Source organism: Heteronotia binoei, chromosome 17, assembly GCF_032191835.1.
Source record: "Heteronotia binoei isolate CCM8104 ecotype False Entrance Well chromosome 17, APGP_CSIRO_Hbin_v1, whole genome shotgun sequence".
NCBI classification, from domain to species: Eukaryota; Metazoa; Chordata; class Lepidosauria; order Squamata; family Gekkonidae; genus Heteronotia; species Heteronotia binoei.
This window is the reverse complement of record NC_083239.1, coordinates 51325741-51342198: the sequence shown is the minus strand read 5'-3', so window position 1 is coordinate 51342198 and position 16458 is coordinate 51325741. Positions and strand designations below refer to the sequence as shown.

Sequence of the window (16458 nt, the reverse complement as noted above, 5' to 3'; positions counted from 1 at the left end):
CTTGGGTTAGCCAGAGCTCTCGCAGGAGTTGTCCTTGAAAGGGCAGCTTCTGTCAGAGCTCTCTCAGCCCTACCTACCTCACAGGGTTTCTGTTGTGGGGGGAGGAAGGTAAAGGAGACTGTGATCACTCTGAGATTCAGAGTATAGGAAAGGTCCCCTGTGCAAGCACCAGTCGTTTCCGACTCTGGGGTGACGTTGCTTTCACGTTTTCACGGCAGACTTCTTACGGGGTGGTTTGCCATTGCCTTCCCCAGTCTTTTACACTTTCCCCTCCAGCAAGCTGGGTACTCATTTTACCCACCTCGGAAGGCTGAGTCAATCTCGAGCCAGCTACCTGAAAACCAGCTTCCGCCGGGGATCGAACTCAGGCCGTGAACAGAGCTTAGGACTGCAGTCCTGCAGCTTTAACACACTATGCCACGGAGTATAGGGCAGGATATAAATCCAATATCATCTTCTTCCCTCTCCTCCAATCTCTACATAGAGCCATGATTGAAGATCCCCTGGTTTAGGAGATCTTTGACCTAACCACATATTCAGATGCGTTCAAGAAACAGAGGTTTGGTTTTTTGCCCTAAAACTGGGAAGCGAAATCAATCTTAACTTCAGATATCACAAATTGTGGTTAGAATGAAGAATTCCTGAACTGAGAACTGAGTCCAGCTCTGTGCCAGTTTGTGAACTTGAGGAATTCAGGGCCACTCGTATTGTGAAAAACTATGGCTTCTTTACAGTGTCTGAAATCCAGCCTCCGTGCTCCTTGAATGCAAGTGATACTCTGTATTCTTGGTGCTTGGGGGGAGGGGCAACAGTGGGAGGGCTTCTAGTGTCCTGGCCCCACTGATGGACCTCCTGATGGTACCTGGGTTTTTTGGCCACTGTGTGACACAGAATATTGGACCGGATGGGCCACTGCCTGATCCAACAAGGCTTCTCTTATGTTCTTCTGTCTGGGGCAAGTGATGCTCTGTCTTCTTGGTGCTTGGCGGGCACAGTGGGAGGGCTTCTAGTGTCCTGGCCCCACTGATGGACCTCCTGGTGGCACCTGGGTTTTTTGGCCACTTTGTGACACAGAGTGTTGGACCGGATGGGCCACTGGCCTGATCCAACATGGCTTCTCTTCTGTTCTTAACGAACATGACGAGCACACACAAGAAGCGACAGATGTCTAAGGAAGGGCAGGTTTGTTCCTACATGGGAACAAAAACCCTTATGCAACTATTTGCAATGTCTCAGGGTAAGAAGCAATTTCATGTGTGAAGCGGAGACAGGAATGGTTTGGTTGTGGAGGGTCCCTCTACTACTTCTGGCCAAGGACTCCCCCCCCCAGTCACCAGCCTTGAGAGTCACCTGTGTCTTTGTCTGCTCCAAAAAGGACCGAGGGGGGGTTGGGATGCACCAGGAGCTGCAGGTAGTTGAGCGCAAACTTCTCCACGTACTCCCGCAGCTGATCTTTCTCGTACATCCGCTTGATGAAGAGCAGCGCCTGCTGGCGGACCTGAGAGGCAGGAAGAGACGGCTTCCGTGAAGCTTCCTTCTGCTGAATCAGACCACCCTTGGTTCATCCAAGTCAGCATTGTCTACTCAGTCTGGCAGCAGCTCTCTCTCCAGAGTCTCAGGCAGAGAAAGGTCTTTCACATCACCCACTGCCAGTTCTTTTAACGGGAGATGCTGGGGGTTGAACCTGGGACCTTCTGCCCAACAAACAGATGTTCTACCACTGAGCCATGGACCCTCCCCTGTAACCCAATATTAAATTGCTGAAAACTGATACGAGAGGGTGAACAAGCAAGAGAGGAAAGAAAATAACAGAATTGGATGGCGATTGCTTCCCAGGAAAAGTCTGAATATAGAGATCCAGGGATTTATGTCAGATTTCAATTGGAGGGGCCATGGCTTAAGAGTCCTCATTTTGCAATGCAGAAGTTCCTTGGTTCAGTCCCAATGTCTGCACTTTAAAAAGATCTCTGGAAACAAGCTGCAGAAGACCGCCCCCCTCCCAATTCTGCCAACTTGAATGTACAGGACCAGGGCTTTTTTCATAGAGAAAGTCCAGGAGGAACTCATTTGCATATTAGGCCACACACCCCTGGCACAAAGCCAGCCGGAACTGCGTCCCTGTGCTTTCCTGCTCAAAAAAAAGCCCTGCCCGGGGCTAAGCAGAGCATTCCTTCCAGTCAGTCAAAGGCAATTTCACATAGCTTGAATGGGCACCAGCCCCAACTGAACTGGGCAACAGCAATCCAGCACACAGCGAACACGGACCAGAGCCTCCCTCCCAGTTTTTAAAGTAAGAGCAAGATGTCAAAAAGCAATCTGCACAGTGCTGGTCAGTCAGACTAGTTCGTAACTTCTCTGCCAGGTTGTGCTGCGGATAAGCCAGTTTGGGCCCTTGGCGTGCCGCTGCAAGGCCCAGGCGGATTTAAGCCTCACCTTGTCCTTCTCATGAGAGCTGAGGTCGAGGAGAATGTGCAGGTACTGGAACTGTCGAGACGGGCGCTTGAAGATCAGGTCTCGAAGCGTTGACATGCCCAGGTACGTCCGACTCTGCAAGAGAATCACAAGGGCCTCTGACCACACGCGGGGCTTTGCAAAGGAGGAGTGTTCTCGAGGAAGCTGCAGGCTTTGGGGGAAGCTCAACTGAAATTGTGCAGCCTGTAGCAAAACAAGGCGCCTTCCACAGAATCAGAAATAGCTAACATGCTATGGCAGGGATGTCCAACATGCAGCTCGGGGGCCAAATCAGGCCCCCAGAGGGCTCCTATCAGGCCCCCGAGCAACTGGCTGTCATCTGCTTCCTTCTCCCTCTGTTTCCTTCTGCATAACAGCTTGCTTTGCAAGGCTTGCTCAATTGCACAGGAGCTACAGAGCAAAACCTCTGTTTTCTCCATTGGCTGAGGCCTCTCCCTTGGGGAGGAAGGAGGGGAGGGATAGATTGCTTTGCCAGGCTCTCTCAATCGCACAGCGGAGCTACTGAGCCAAGCCTCAATTCCTTCTATTGGTTGAGGCTACCCCCCAGTCCCCTGGGGAAGGAAGGAAAGAGCAAGAGCTTCCTTTACCCAGTTCCCTGGCTCCCATAAAAGAAATACAAAGAAAGCATTTTTAAGACCAGTGAGCGCTAACATTTTAAGCATAAGTTTTTAAAAAATATATATATTTGTGTTTGGTCTGTGTTCTTTATAAAATTTGTATCTCTGCTACCTAATCTTCAATATGGCCCAGCCTGACGTGGCTCGGCCCAACCCGACATGGCCTGGCCCAACAAGGTCTCATTTATGCCAGATCCAGCCCTCGTAACAAATGAGTTTGACACCCCTGTGCTAGGGGATACGCCATGTCTGGTCACCCTGAAATGCTTCACTTTCAGCGTGCCAGCACCAGCCCCTGACTTTGCTCCTGTGCAAACTCCCAAGGCTACAGCAATCCCTTTAACACGGAACCCCCAAACATCACCTTCTTGGGAGACAAACCTCGTCTTCGCAGTATTTCCGGATCACTTCCAGGGCGCTCTCGGTGATCAGCGGAGCCTCCAGGACCACCTTGGTGAATATCCTGTGAGGGGTAGAACCAGAGAGGCAGGAGGCGACACCAAAACATTCCATTAAAATGCACAGCCATAGCTTGGAATCGTAGAGTTGGAAGGGGCCATACAGAGGCCATCTGTCCAACCCCCCGCTCAATGCAGGATCAGGCTGGAGCATCTCTGACCAGTGTTTGTCCAGCAGCTGCTTGAAGACTGCCAGTGAGGGGGGGCTCACCACCTCCCCAGGCAGACAAGTCCACTGCCGAACTATTCTCATGGGGGGGGGGGAACCTAATATTCAGCTGGTATCTTTCTGCACATAATTTAACCCATAATTGCTAGCAGTGTTCCCTCTAAGCTGAGTTAGCGTGAGCCAGCTCACGGATTTGCGACCTCCGGCTCACAGATTTTTGTCTTGGCTCAGGAAAAACAGCCCCAGGGCATACTAATTTATGCAGGAGCTCACAACTTTAATGCCAGTTGCTCACAAAGCAGAATTTTTGCTCACAAGACTCCGTGACTTAGAGGGAACATTGATTGTGAGTCCCGTCCTCTGCTGCCAACAGGAACGGCTCCCTGCCCTCCTCTAGAGACAGTTTGGTGTAGTGGTGAAGTGCGCGGACGCTGATCTGGGAGAACCGGGTTTGATTCCCCACTCCTCCACTTGCACCTGCTGGAATGGCCTTGGGTCAGCCAGAGCTCTGGCAGAGGTTGTCCTTGAAAGGGCAGACTCTTATCTGGGAGAACCGGGTTTGATTCCCCGCTCCTCCACTTGCACCTGCTGGAATGGCCTTGGGTCAGCCAGAGCTCTGGCAGAGGTTGTCCTTGAAAGGGCAGACTCTTATCTGGGAGAACCGGGTTTGATTCCCCGCTCCTCCACTTGCACCTGCTGGAATGGCCTTGGGTCAGCCAGAGCTCTGGCAGAGGTTGTCCTTGAAAGGGCAGACTCTTATCTGGGAGAACCGGGTTTGATTCCCCACTCCTCCACTTGCACCTGCTGGCATGGCCTTGGGTCAGCCAGAGCTCTGGCAGAGGTTGTCCTTGAAAGGGCAGACTCTTATCTGGGAGAACCGGGTTTGATTCCCCGCTCCTCCACTTGCACCTGCTGGAATGGCCTTGGGTCAGCCAGAGCTCTGGCAGAGGTTGTCCTTGAAAGGGCAGACTCTTATCTGGGAGAACCGGGTTTGATTCCCCACTCCTCCACTTGCACCTGCTGAAATGGCCTTGGGTCAGCCAGAGCTCTGGCAGAGGTTGTCCTTGAAAGGGCAGACTCTTATCTGGGAGAACCGGGTTTGATTCCCCGCTCCTCCACTTGCATCTGCTGGAATGGCCTTGGGTCAGCCAGAGCTCTGGCAGAGGTTGTCCTTGAAAGGGCAGACTCTTATCTGGGAGAACCGGGTTTGATTCCCCACTCCTCCACTTGCACCTGCTGGAATGGCCTTGGGTCAGCCAGAGCTCTGGCAGAGGTTGTCCTTGAAAGGGCAGACTCTTATCTGGGAGAACCGGGTTTGATTCCCCGCTCCTCCACTTGCACCTGCTGGAATGGCCTTGGGTCAGCCATAGCTCTGGCAGTTGTCCTTGAAAGGGCAGCTGCTGTGAGAGCCCTCTCAGCCCCACCCACCTCACAGGGTGTCTGTTGTGGCGGGAGAAGATAAAGGAGATTGTAAGCCGTTCTGAGTCTCTGATTCAGAGAGAAGGGCGGGGTATAAATCTGAAGTCGTCTTCTGTTTTGCACACAGTCCTACATTCAATCCCTGGCATTTTGCCTTGATACTGAGTAGTAAGCGTTGGGAAAGCAGTTTCTCTGCCAGATAACCTGGAATGGATGCTGCCAGAGTATGCTATACCCAAGTCTGACTTGATATGAGGAAGAGCAGTGGATGAGCACCTGCTTGGCACGCAGAAGGTCCCAGGTTCGATCCCCAGCATCTCCAGTTCAAAGGACCAGGCAGGAGGGGATGGGAAAGACCTTGGCCTGAGACTCTGGAAAGCCATGAAGTAGGGCTGTAGCTCAGTGGTAGAGCATTTGCCCGGCATGCAGAAGGTCCCAGGATCAATCCCTGCCATCTCCAGTTAAAAGGGCCAGGCAGGAGGTGATGGGAAAGACCTCAGCCTGAGACCCTGGAGAGCCATGAAGTGGGGCTGTAGCTCAGTGGTGGAGCCTCTGCTTGGCACGTAGGAGGTCCCCAGTTCAATCCCCGGCATCTTCAGTTAAAAGGACCAGGTAGAAGGGGATGGGAAAGACCTTGGCCTGAGACTCTGGAAAGCCATGAAGTGGGGCTGTAGCTCAGTGGTGGAGCCTCTGCTTGGCACGCAGAAGGTCCCAGGTTCAATCCCCCACATTTTCAGTTCAAACGACCAGGCAGGAAATAATGGGAAAGACCTCAGCTTGAGACCCTGGAGAGCTGCTGTCAGTCTGAGTAGACAAGACTGACCCTCATGGACCCATGGTCTGATTCAGTATGGCAGGTTCCTATATTATATTTCAGGGGAAGAGCCTGAGTTCTTGGTACAGGACGCACTTCTGCCTGTAAAGACTGAAGCAAAACTATAGGATCTTAGCGTACAGCTGTGTATATTAAAAAACCACTAAGAGACACCATACATTTTAAACAAGACAGTGTAATGTAGAGGTTCGTGGTGTTCTGACCAAGCTTGCACATAGAACTTCAAATAGACAAGAGCATGTAGCAAAAAGACATTCACAGAAGACAGTTTAAAAACAGTCTTTCCAATCACAAAGGAGTGACAATATTCCAGTATTTAGTTCATAGAACTAAAAGAAGCCCTTCCAAAGACGTCTGTTCTAGATGACATTTCATCCATCTTTCTTCAGTTTGGCGGCTTAGTTATCACTGGAACCCAATCTTTACAATGCATTCACAGGAGACCAACAAGGTTCAGAACACGTCTGGAGAACCGGGAAATCTAACAGACATATTATGAACCTTGTTGGTCTCCTGTGAATGTAGTTTAAAGATTGGGTTCCAGTGATAAATAAGCCTCCAAACTGAAGAAAGACAGATGAAACGTCTTGATATCTAGAACAGACGTCTTTGGAAGGGCTTCTTTTAGTTCTATGAACTAAATACTGGAATATTGTTACTCCTTTGTGATTGAAAAGACTGCTTTTGAACTGTCTTCTGTGAATGTCTTTTTGCTAAATGCTCTTGTCTGTTTGTTTCTGTTCATGGGGTTTTCTTGGCAAGGATACTGGAGTGGTTTGCCATTTCCTTCTCCAGAGGATCACATTTAGTCTGGTTTCTCAGCTGTGGCCTGTCCATCTTGGGTGGCCTCATTGAACCGCGCAAGCCCTCTCGCCACGACAAGGCAGCAATCCATGAGAGGTGACTGTAGCCATGAAATTAAAAGACGTTTGCTCCTTGGGAGGACAGCTATGGCGAACCTGGGCAGTATAATAAAAAGTAGAGACATCATCCTGCCAACAAAAGTCCGTATAGTCAAAGCAATGGTATTCCCATTAGTAATGCATGACTGTGAGAGCTGGACCATAAGGAAGGTCGAGCGCAGAATAGATGCTTTTGAAATGTGGTGCTGGAGAAGAATCTTGAGAGTCCCTTGGACTGCAAGAAGATCAAATCAGTCAAATCAGTCAAATAAGGGAGATCAACCCAGACTGTTCACTGGAAGGTCAGATGCTGAAGCTGAAGCTCAAATACTTTGGCCACCCAATGAGAAGGGAGCACTCCCTGGAGAAGATTCTGATGCTGGGAAAGACAGAAGGCAAAAGAAGAAGGGGACGGCAGAAGATGAGATGGCTGGACAGCGTTACTGATGTAACAAACACGAATTTGAGCAGACTTCGGAGGATGGTGGAAGACAGGAGGGCCTGGCGTGACTTTGTCCAGGGGGTCGCAAAGAGTCGGACTCGACTGTGCGACCCGAACAACAGCAGCAACTTGTCTGTTTGAAGTTCTATGTGCAAGCTTGGTCAGAACACCACTGACCTCTAGATTACACTGTCTGGTTGTTTAAAATTGATGGTGTCTCTCAGCGGTTTTATCTGTAGACTGAAGGGCTTCCGCCAATCACAGCAGGCAGTGCTGGCCTAGAGGGACCAGTGGATGTCACGAGGTATAAGGCAGTGCCACACGCTCAATGTTTTCCTAGGGCAGCTCCTATCCACCAAGCAAAAGGGAGCCCTTTGTGTCCTGTCCCAACCCCACCCTTCCCCGTACAGGCCCAGACCCACCCGTCCTTTTGGTCCGGCTTCTCCTGCAGCCCCGAGAGCAGGCCGATGAGACATTCGTCGTAGTTGTTAAGGGAGCCCGAGGGGTAGTTGGTAAGGTAGGCGTTGTACTCCTGGTAGAGCCAGGCGAAAGCCAGATCCAGCCGGTTGCGGATGTCGTCCAAGATGAAGGAGAGGACCTCGCTCTTCAGGGGCACCTCGAACTGAGTCACCAGGGACGAGAGGATCTTCACTCGTGCCTGCCGGAAGAGGAAAGGAGCGAGGAGGAGGCTGCAGCAACCCCCCCACAAGGTGCCCACGATCGGGGGACGTTTCAGGCCGCTTACGTGGGCTGCGCCGCTACAGGCCACCGCCTTCTCAGAGCGCAGGATCCGCTTCACGGAAGACAGCTTGAGCTTGTCCATCTGGGCGTCCGTCAGAGGCTTGATCACATCGCTCAGACGGAATATTTTCTTGCGGCCGCTGGCGCCCACCAATCTGATGTAGAACATAAGAGAAGCCCTGTTGGATCAGGCCAGTGGCCCATCCAGTCCAACACTGTGTCACACAGTGGCCAAAAAACCCAGGTGCCATCAGGAGGTCCATCAGTGGGGCCAGGACATTAGAAGCCCTCCCACTGTGTCCCCCCTCCCAAGCACCAAGAATACAGAGCATCACTGCCCCAGACATAAGAACGTAAGAGAAGCCCTGTTGGATTAGGCCAATGGCCCATCCAGTCCAACACTGTGTCACAAAGTGGCCAAAAAACCCAGGTGCCATCAGGAGGTCCATCAGTGGGGCCAGGACACTAGAATCCCTCCCACTGTTGCCCCCCCAAGCACCAAGAAGACAGAGCATCCCTGCCCCCCCCCAAAAGCCATAAAAAAAGATCAGCCTCTGAAGACCGACCGGTACTCCAGAGGAGGCACGCAAGGAAGGAGGACCCAATCCAAAGCAGCAAGGTGCTGCCAGGCCTTGGCACATGACAGACAGCACAGCTTGTTAATGGTTCTGGCAGGTCTATGCAATGACTGTCACGAAAGCTGGAAGCAGCACAACCTAACGCAGGGGTCCCCAACATGGTGCCACCAGAGCACCCACTGACATCTTTCCTGGCAGCTGCCAAGGGTTTTCAGAAAGTGGGCAGGGCCTTGAGCAGCTTTATCCCAGCCAGTTTGGTGTAGTGGTGAAGTGTGCGGACTCTTTATCTGGGAGAACCGGGTTTGATTCCCCACTCCTCCACTTGCACCCGCTGGAATAGCCTTGGGTCAGCCACAGCTCTTGCAGAGCTGTCCTTGAAAGGGCAGCTTCTGTCAGAGTTCTCTCAGCCCCACCCACCTCGCAGGGTGTCTGTTGGTGAGGGGGAAGGTAAAGGAGATTGTGAGCCGTTCTGCGACTCTGATTCAGAGAGAAGGGCGGGGTATAAATCTACGGTTGTCTTCTTCAAGGCATCTGATTGGCCACTGGCGATTCAGTAGCGTGTGAAGATCTTTAAAGACACTGCTCGGGCAGCAGCTGCCATTGTAGCAGAAGGATCTTCACTGTGAGACTGAAGGTGACTGTGTCAAAACTCCAAAGGAGTCCACAGGCTCAAAAAAGTTGGGGGCCTCTGACCTCACATATCCAGTGAACTTCTGGCCACTGGAAGTAGAAGCTGCCAGAATACTTGGTGGGGGGGGGGAGGGTCAGAGGAATCCCCTCCCCTTTACATTTGATTGCTCCCAGCACTTGCCCCTGTGCAGCCCCTCAGGTCTTCTTGAAGGTCAGCCCCGCTGAGGCTGCACTAAGAAAACTCCTCTTCCCCTCTCAAGGGGATGGTCTCTCACCTGGGCTGGGTGGCTGGGATGATGGGTTCCGGCCGCCGTTTGGCCTGCGGTGCCCCCAGCTCTGCGACGACAGGGACCGAAATACCTGGAGCCCCCACCACCGAGATGGCCTGGCCCGGGTTGAGAGCGGACAAGCGCCTCTTGATCAACACGCTTTCCGGCTTCAGGAGTTTTTCTTCTTTGACCTCTTCCTTGGCCTGTTTGATCTGCTCCACGCCTACGGGGCAGGGAACAAGAGGGTTCGTTTGGTAAACGGAACCTCGCCCCCTGCTGTCACTGCAGTGTCACCCCCACGGGAGAAAACGATCCATCCAACGGCACGTCTGCAACAGTATGTCAAATCCACCCAGACCACAGTCACCAGTTCCAAACTTTTCCTCACTGGCCAGTGACAAAAAAGAAAACTCGTAAGCAAGAGGCATCATAAGAACATAAGAGAGGCCATGCTGGATCAGGCCAATGGCCCATCCAGTCCAACACTCTGTGTCACATAAGAACATAAGAGAAGCCATGTTGGATCAGGCCAATGGCCCATCCAGTCCAACACTCTGTGCCACATAAGAACATAAGAGAAGCCCTGTTGGATCAGGCCAATGGCCCATCCAGTCCAACACTCTGTGTCACATAAGAAAATAAGAGAAGCCATGTTGGATCAGGACAATGGCCCCTCCAGCCCAACACTCTGTGTCACATAAGAACATAAGAGAAGCCATGTTGGATCAGGCCAATGGCCCATCCAGTCCAACACTCTGTGTCACACAGTGGCCAAAAAAACCCAAGTGCCATCAAGAGGGACATTAGAAGCCCTCCCACTGTGCCCCCCCCAAGCACCCAGAATACAGAGCATCACTGCCCCGGACAGAGAGTTCCATCAATACCCTGTGGCTAATAGCCACTGATGGACCTCTGCTCCATATGCTTATCTAGTCCCCTCTTAAAGCTGGCTATGCTTGCAGCCACTGCCACCTCCTGTGGCAGTGAATTCCACGTGTTAATCACCCTTTCGGGGAAGAAGGACTTCCTTTTATTCATTCTAACCTGACTGCTCAGCAATTTCATGGAGTAGCCATGAGTTCTTTGTATTGTGAGAAAGGGAGAAAAGTACTTCTTTCTCTACTTTGCAACAACGGGTGAGTCCTGAGGAATTGCTCTAACAGTCACGAAGTTCTTTCTAATGTTGAGCCGGAAACTCTTTTGATTTAACTTCAACCCATTAAATCCAAAGAGGCTCCAGCTCAACATTAGTAAGAACTTCCTGACCGTTAGAACGGTTCCTCAGTCGAACAGGCTTCCTCGGGAGGCGGTGGGCTGTCCTTCCTTGGAGGTTCTTAGACAGAGGCTAGATGGCCATCTGACAGCAAGGAGGATCCTGTGAATTTAGGGGGAGGGATTTGTGAGTTTCCTGCACTGTGCAGAGGGTTGGACTAGATGACTCTGGAGGTCCCTTCCAACTCTATGATTCTACTTTATCCCATGCATAATCTTGTAAACCTCTATCGTGTAAACCTCTATCTTGTAAACCTCAGTCGACATTTCTCCAAGCTATAGAGCCCCAAGAGCTTTCACCTTTCTTCATTGGGAAGCCAGAGGCGGGGGCTACCATCAGAAGCCCCTGGCGACTACAGACGTACCTGGTCCCAACCCAGCCGCAGTCATCTGGGTGGCCATCAGCCGGGCGAGATGCTTGATCTGGACCTCCGTCCCAGCCGATTCCACTGGCGTGTAGGTCGCTTGGAAAGAAGCGGGCATGTTCTCGGGCAGGTAGACCATGCTGATGAGCACCTGGGGGCAGCGAGGAATTGGCATCAAAAGAGCCAGGAAGGACGCGACTTGCCCAGGGGAACCGCTTTGCTACAACGGGAAGCTTCTCTCCTCCACGTTTAGAGATCCGAGGCCATTTCTGCTTCCCACCCGGCCGAATCCCCGAGCAAAGACAGCGGCGAGCTGCTTTCCCAGCCCCTGGAGACTCACCAGGTTAGCCACGTTATCCGGAGTCAGGAGGGGCTGCAAGAACTCTGCCGTTATGTCAATGTCCGACTGCGCGCTGAGTTGGGTGGAGGGCTTCTGGGTGGGGGCCGCCACCTGCTCCAGGTCCTTATCCTCGTCGTCCTCCCCGAGAGGCGGCTCTGCGTCCAGGAGAGATGGTTATCATCGTTTAGCGACTGATCCGAGGCCCCCAAAGCCCGGACATCCTCCCCTCGCCTCCTCACCGGTCTTGATTTTCTTGGAGGCCGAGTCGCTGTCGTCCCGCGGGCGTTTGCGCAGCTCCTTCAGGTTGGGCATGTTGCGGGCGATCTCGGCCTGCTGCGTCCCCAGGTCCATCAGCAGGGTGGTGATCTGGGCCTGGAACTCCACGGAGGCCGGGTGTTTCAGCACGCTCAGCAGGTGGAGCTTGAGGTTCTTCCGGACGCTGCTGACCTGGGACTTGGCCAGCGTCGGAGGGAGGTTGGCTGTCAAGAAAGGGACAGCGCAAGGCATTGAAAGCCACCCAAAAGCACTGAAGAGCTAGGAGGAGCTGGGGCTCAGTGACAGAGCCATCTGCTTGTCCCCGGTTCAGACCCCGGTTAGAAGGACCAAGCAGAAGGTGATTGAAAGACTTCTGCCTGAGACCCTGCAGAGCTGCTGCCTGTCTGAGTAGACAATACCAACCGTGATGGACCGAGGGCCTGAGTCAGGATCAGGCAGCTTCATCTGTTCAAAATGCCCAACTCGGAAGTTGCCCATTCTCATTCTAGAAGGAGTAACCACATTTATTTGTTGCCACAACGTACAAAGCACCTTAAAGGTTTAGCACAGGGGTGTCAAACATGTGGCCCAGGGATCGAATCAGGCCCCAGAGGGCTCCTATCAGGCCCCCAAGTGACTGGCTGCATCTGCTTCCTTCTCCCTCTCTCTTGCTTCCTGCATAACAGTTTGCTTTTCAAGGCTTGTCTCTGCGTCCTTTATAAAGCTTATACCTCTGCTACCTAATCTTAAATAGATACACGCATGGCCCGGCCCAACAAGATCTCATTTATGTCAGATCCGGCTCTCATAACAAATGAGTTTGACACCCATGGCGTAGCAGGTTCATTGCGACGGAAGCTTTTGTGGATTAGAACTCACTTCATCAAGAGCGCTTTAGCAAAGCTGTCTTTACCACAGACACATGAAGCTGCCTTATATGGAATCAGACATCGTCCATCAAGGTCTACCAAGACTGGCAGCATCTCTCTAGAGTCTCAGGCTAAGGTCCTTCCCATCACCTACTATGTGGTCCTTTTCAACTGGAGATGCCGGGGATTGAACCAAGGACCTTCGGCATGCCAAGCAGAGGCTCTATCGCCCCTCTCCTTTCCCCTTCGGGCTTCTCAGCAGTTATTCTTGCATGACCCTCTTTAGCATTTGATTTGGTTTACAAAATGCATTTTTTAATTTTAAAGCCACGGGCACCACGCTGGAGACCCCTGCTGTTAGCTGCGATAACGTAATGCTTTCTCTTTAGAAATTAAACCGAAAACCCCGGTTCTGCATCCAGACGCCAGCCCTTTTCAGGCCCTGCTGCTTACCGTGGAGCGTCTCATAAGCCTGGATGACCTCTGACATGAACGTGGGCCGCTGGCGGGCGATGGAGGCCAGGGATCCCAGCGCGGCCGTCAAGTTGATGCTGGAGATGGCCGGGTGCACCATGAACTTCAGGAGCTGCTCCAGCGCCATCTTCCCCTCTTCCCACAGGGAGCCTGAGGGGCACAACGGAAGAGGCAGAACAGACAAATCAAGGCAACAGACCGGGACCATCGCTGCAGAAAAAGCCTATCAAACGCTGTTGGGCTTGCCCAACGTTTCCTAGCCTGCAGCCCTTCCAAGGTCATTTGCAGCCAACCCGGGAAGTCGGAAGAGAGAAAGCAAATAAGACTGTCGGGAAGGTCCGTCGATAGGGAGAGAACAAAGCAGAAGGCGAGGGGCAACTTTGGTCTTCAAAGTGCCACTTGTCTACTGCTTTGTTCTGCTGCTTCAGACCAATCATGGCTGCCCGCTTGGATCTATCGTTGATAGGGAGCGACCCTCACTCACTACAGGTAGCAGTGCCAGCGGCCGTTGACAAGACGGGCTGCAACCGCTGTTGCTCCAGGCAGGGCTTGTTACAGGCTGCGCAAAGGGCCTTGTCAGCTGCCATGCAAAAAGGAATCACAGAATCCTAGAGTGGGGAGGGACCTGCAGGGTCATCTAGTCCAACCCCCTGCACCATGCAGGAAACTCACAAACGCCTCCCCCTAAATTCCCAGGATCTCCACTGCCGTCAGATGGCCATCTAGCCTCTGTTGAAAAACCTCCAAGGAAGGAGAGCCCGCCACCTCCCAAGGAGGAAGCCTGTTCCACTGAGGAACCGCTCTAACGGTCAGGAAGTTCTTCCTAATGTTGAGCTGGAAACTTTTCTGATTTAACTTCAACCCACTGGTTCTGGTCCTGCCTTCCGGGGCCACAGAAAACAATTCCACCCGGGATATGAATTCAATAAAGAGGCAGAGACTTTTCTGCTGGGATTACAAATGGAAAAATTTCCAAAAGAAGATAGAACATTAATATGGTACTTGCTCTCAGCTGCTAGGACATTGTATGCGCAGTTGTGGAAGCAAGAAAAAATACCAGAAAAATGGGACTGGATTATGAAAGTTATGTCATGGAGTGAAATGGACAAATTAACAAGAAAATTAAGAGACTGTGATTTAGAACTTTTTAACCAAGAGTGGAAGAAATTCAGAAGATATGTAGAGAAAGAGTGGAAAATAAAAGGACATTGGACAATTTTTGAGGATTAAGATTTTTAAGATAACAATATAACTCTTGAAGGGGGTTCTTCTTCCCTATGTTTCTTTTTTGTTTCGTTTTTTTTCTTGATAGTTAAGGGTACCTTTAATATCTGTTTTTTTAAAGAAAATAACACTGGCGGGGGTCAAGTAATTGGGGGAGGGGTGGGAGAAAGTAAGATGTGGGGTAGAATGATGGTTTTTTTCTTAATATATATTAAGCTTTTTATAAGTTGTAGTTATAGTTCTACTACCATATGTTACTAATAAAATTGTTTATTCACAAGAAAACAATTCCACCCCATCCTCTAGATTCCACCCCATCCCATTCCACCCCATCCTGCAGTTTGGATTGCTTGCTTGAGTGACGCAGTTTGCTCTTGAGCATTTGCTTTTCAAGGCTGAGCACATAAGGCATGGACCCTCAACCTTGTTAAAGCTTGTTGGCACTTTGGAAAGTTTGAGAAATGGCCGCCTTGGGGGAAGGGGAGGGCCGGGCTTTTTTCCCCACTGGGGGATGTGGCAGAACAGAGTCCCGGAACCTCTTTGCTGAAACAAAATTCTCAAATGATGTTTAAAAGTTTGTGAGGGGCACCCACGCGTTTCTCCTTCATTTCCCTCTTGAGAGTTCCGGCACCTTTTTCCAGAAGAAAAGCCCTGGGGAGCACCAGTCACAAAATGGGGACTAGCTCTTGGCTTTGTGGGAAGAAACACTATTTGGTGTCTGTTAAAGAAAGAAAGAAAGAAAGAAAGAAAGAAAGAAAGAAAGAAAGAAAGAAAGAAAGAAAGAAAGAAAGAAAGAAAGAAAGAAAGAAAGAAAGAAAGAAAGAAAGAAAGAAAGAAAGAAAGAAAGAAAGAAAGAAAGAAAGAAAGAAAGAAAGAAAGAAAGAAAGAAAGAAAGAAAGAAAGAAAGAAAGAAGGAGAGAGGAGGAGGAGGGAGGGAGGGAGGGAGGGAGGGAGGGAGGAAGGAAGGAAGGAAGGAAGGAAGGAAGGAAGGAAGGAAGGAAGGAAGGAAGGAAGGAAGGAAGGAAGGAAGGAAGGAAGGAAGGAAGGAAGGAAGGGAGGGGAGGGGAGGGGAGGGGAGGGGAGGGGCCACAGGAAGGAGTTATCAGCTGAGAGACAGCTGGATGAGGTCGGTTCTTTGCTAGACAATCCATGCAATCCCAGGTTCCTCTCTGTTCCACTCAAGACACTTTGGATTTTAGACCCACCTGCAAGCAGGCGCCTGCAAACACACAGGCTGGAACGACACTGGGGAAAGGTGCTCTACGGGGTGATAAGAAAGCGGAGGAGCAGGTAGTGGACAGAGGATCCTGAGTGAGGGTCCGGACTAGTGGGCATCCGGTGCCCCCCAGTTCCTGCTTGGGACAGAGCTGCTCTCCTCCCAGCTTTTATAGCACCCACATTCTAGTGCAGGGGTCCCCCACCGTTTTGATCTATGCACCTCTAGAATTCTGACACGGGGAGAGGGGCACACCTACAAAATGGCTGCCATGGGAGGCGGAGCCACAGACTGAAGTTGCCCAAACGCAGGGGGAAAGGGCAGTCATTTTTTTAAAAACTGCACTGCGAAAGAAGAATGCCTGAGAGAATAAAACCAACGCTGTCATGGCAGCTGCCACCTGATCGAAACCATGTTAATTTAAACGGCACAGCCAATCAGATTTGCAGCGACTGATCAGAAGTCCCACCCGTTCCTAAAAACAGCTGGCGGGATCCACGGTGCCCACAGGAACCACGCGGGGAACCCCAGCCCCAGCGGCACTCGAGCGTTCCTCCCCAGCACCCTCCCCTGCCGCTCCCCGCCTCCTCCTCACTGTATTTGATGTAGGGGTGGTCCTTGGGGACCCGGTCGAGGCTGATGTCGCTCTCGTGGCGCTTGGGCACCTCCGAATCCGGCATGCGGGGTGAGAGGGTGATGATCAGCCCCTCCACGAACTTGATGGCATGGGTGCGGATCCCGTCGTTGTCGGAGTCCAGCAGCTGGATGATTTCGCTGGCCATAGCCGTCACCATCTCCCAGCAGGCCTCCTGCATGTCGTTGATCACCCGGGATTTCACCATCCACTGCCCAGCGAGGAAAAGGAGGGGGCTGTGTGAACAAGACTGACCGGGGCGGGGGTGGGGGGGAGC

The 16458-nt window shown here is 51.7% G+C and overlaps 1 protein-coding gene across 1 annotated transcript in view; it reads right to left on the bottom strand.

The window, feature by feature from the left end:
- SYMPK (symplekin scaffold protein) overlaps positions 1-16458 on the bottom strand; it is a 34984-nt gene that overhangs the window by 12716 nt on the left and 5810 nt on the right. Inside the window, exons 6-16 of the mRNA XM_060257870.1 lie at positions 16143-16392; positions 13087-13257; positions 11749-11988; positions 11510-11664; positions 11170-11320; positions 9539-9755; positions 8060-8210; positions 7737-7972; positions 3471-3552; positions 2434-2547; positions 1351-1498 (exon numbers count right to left, since the gene is read on the bottom strand). Of these exons, the coding sequence (XP_060113853.1) occupies positions 1351-1498; positions 2434-2547; positions 3471-3552; positions 7737-7972; positions 8060-8210; positions 9539-9755; positions 11170-11320; positions 11510-11664; positions 11749-11988; positions 13087-13257; positions 16143-16392 (1915 nt within the window). The remainder of the gene's footprint in view (positions 1-1350; positions 1499-2433; positions 2548-3470; positions 3553-7736; positions 7973-8059; positions 8211-9538; positions 9756-11169; positions 11321-11509; positions 11665-11748; positions 11989-13086; positions 13258-16142; positions 16393-16458) is intronic.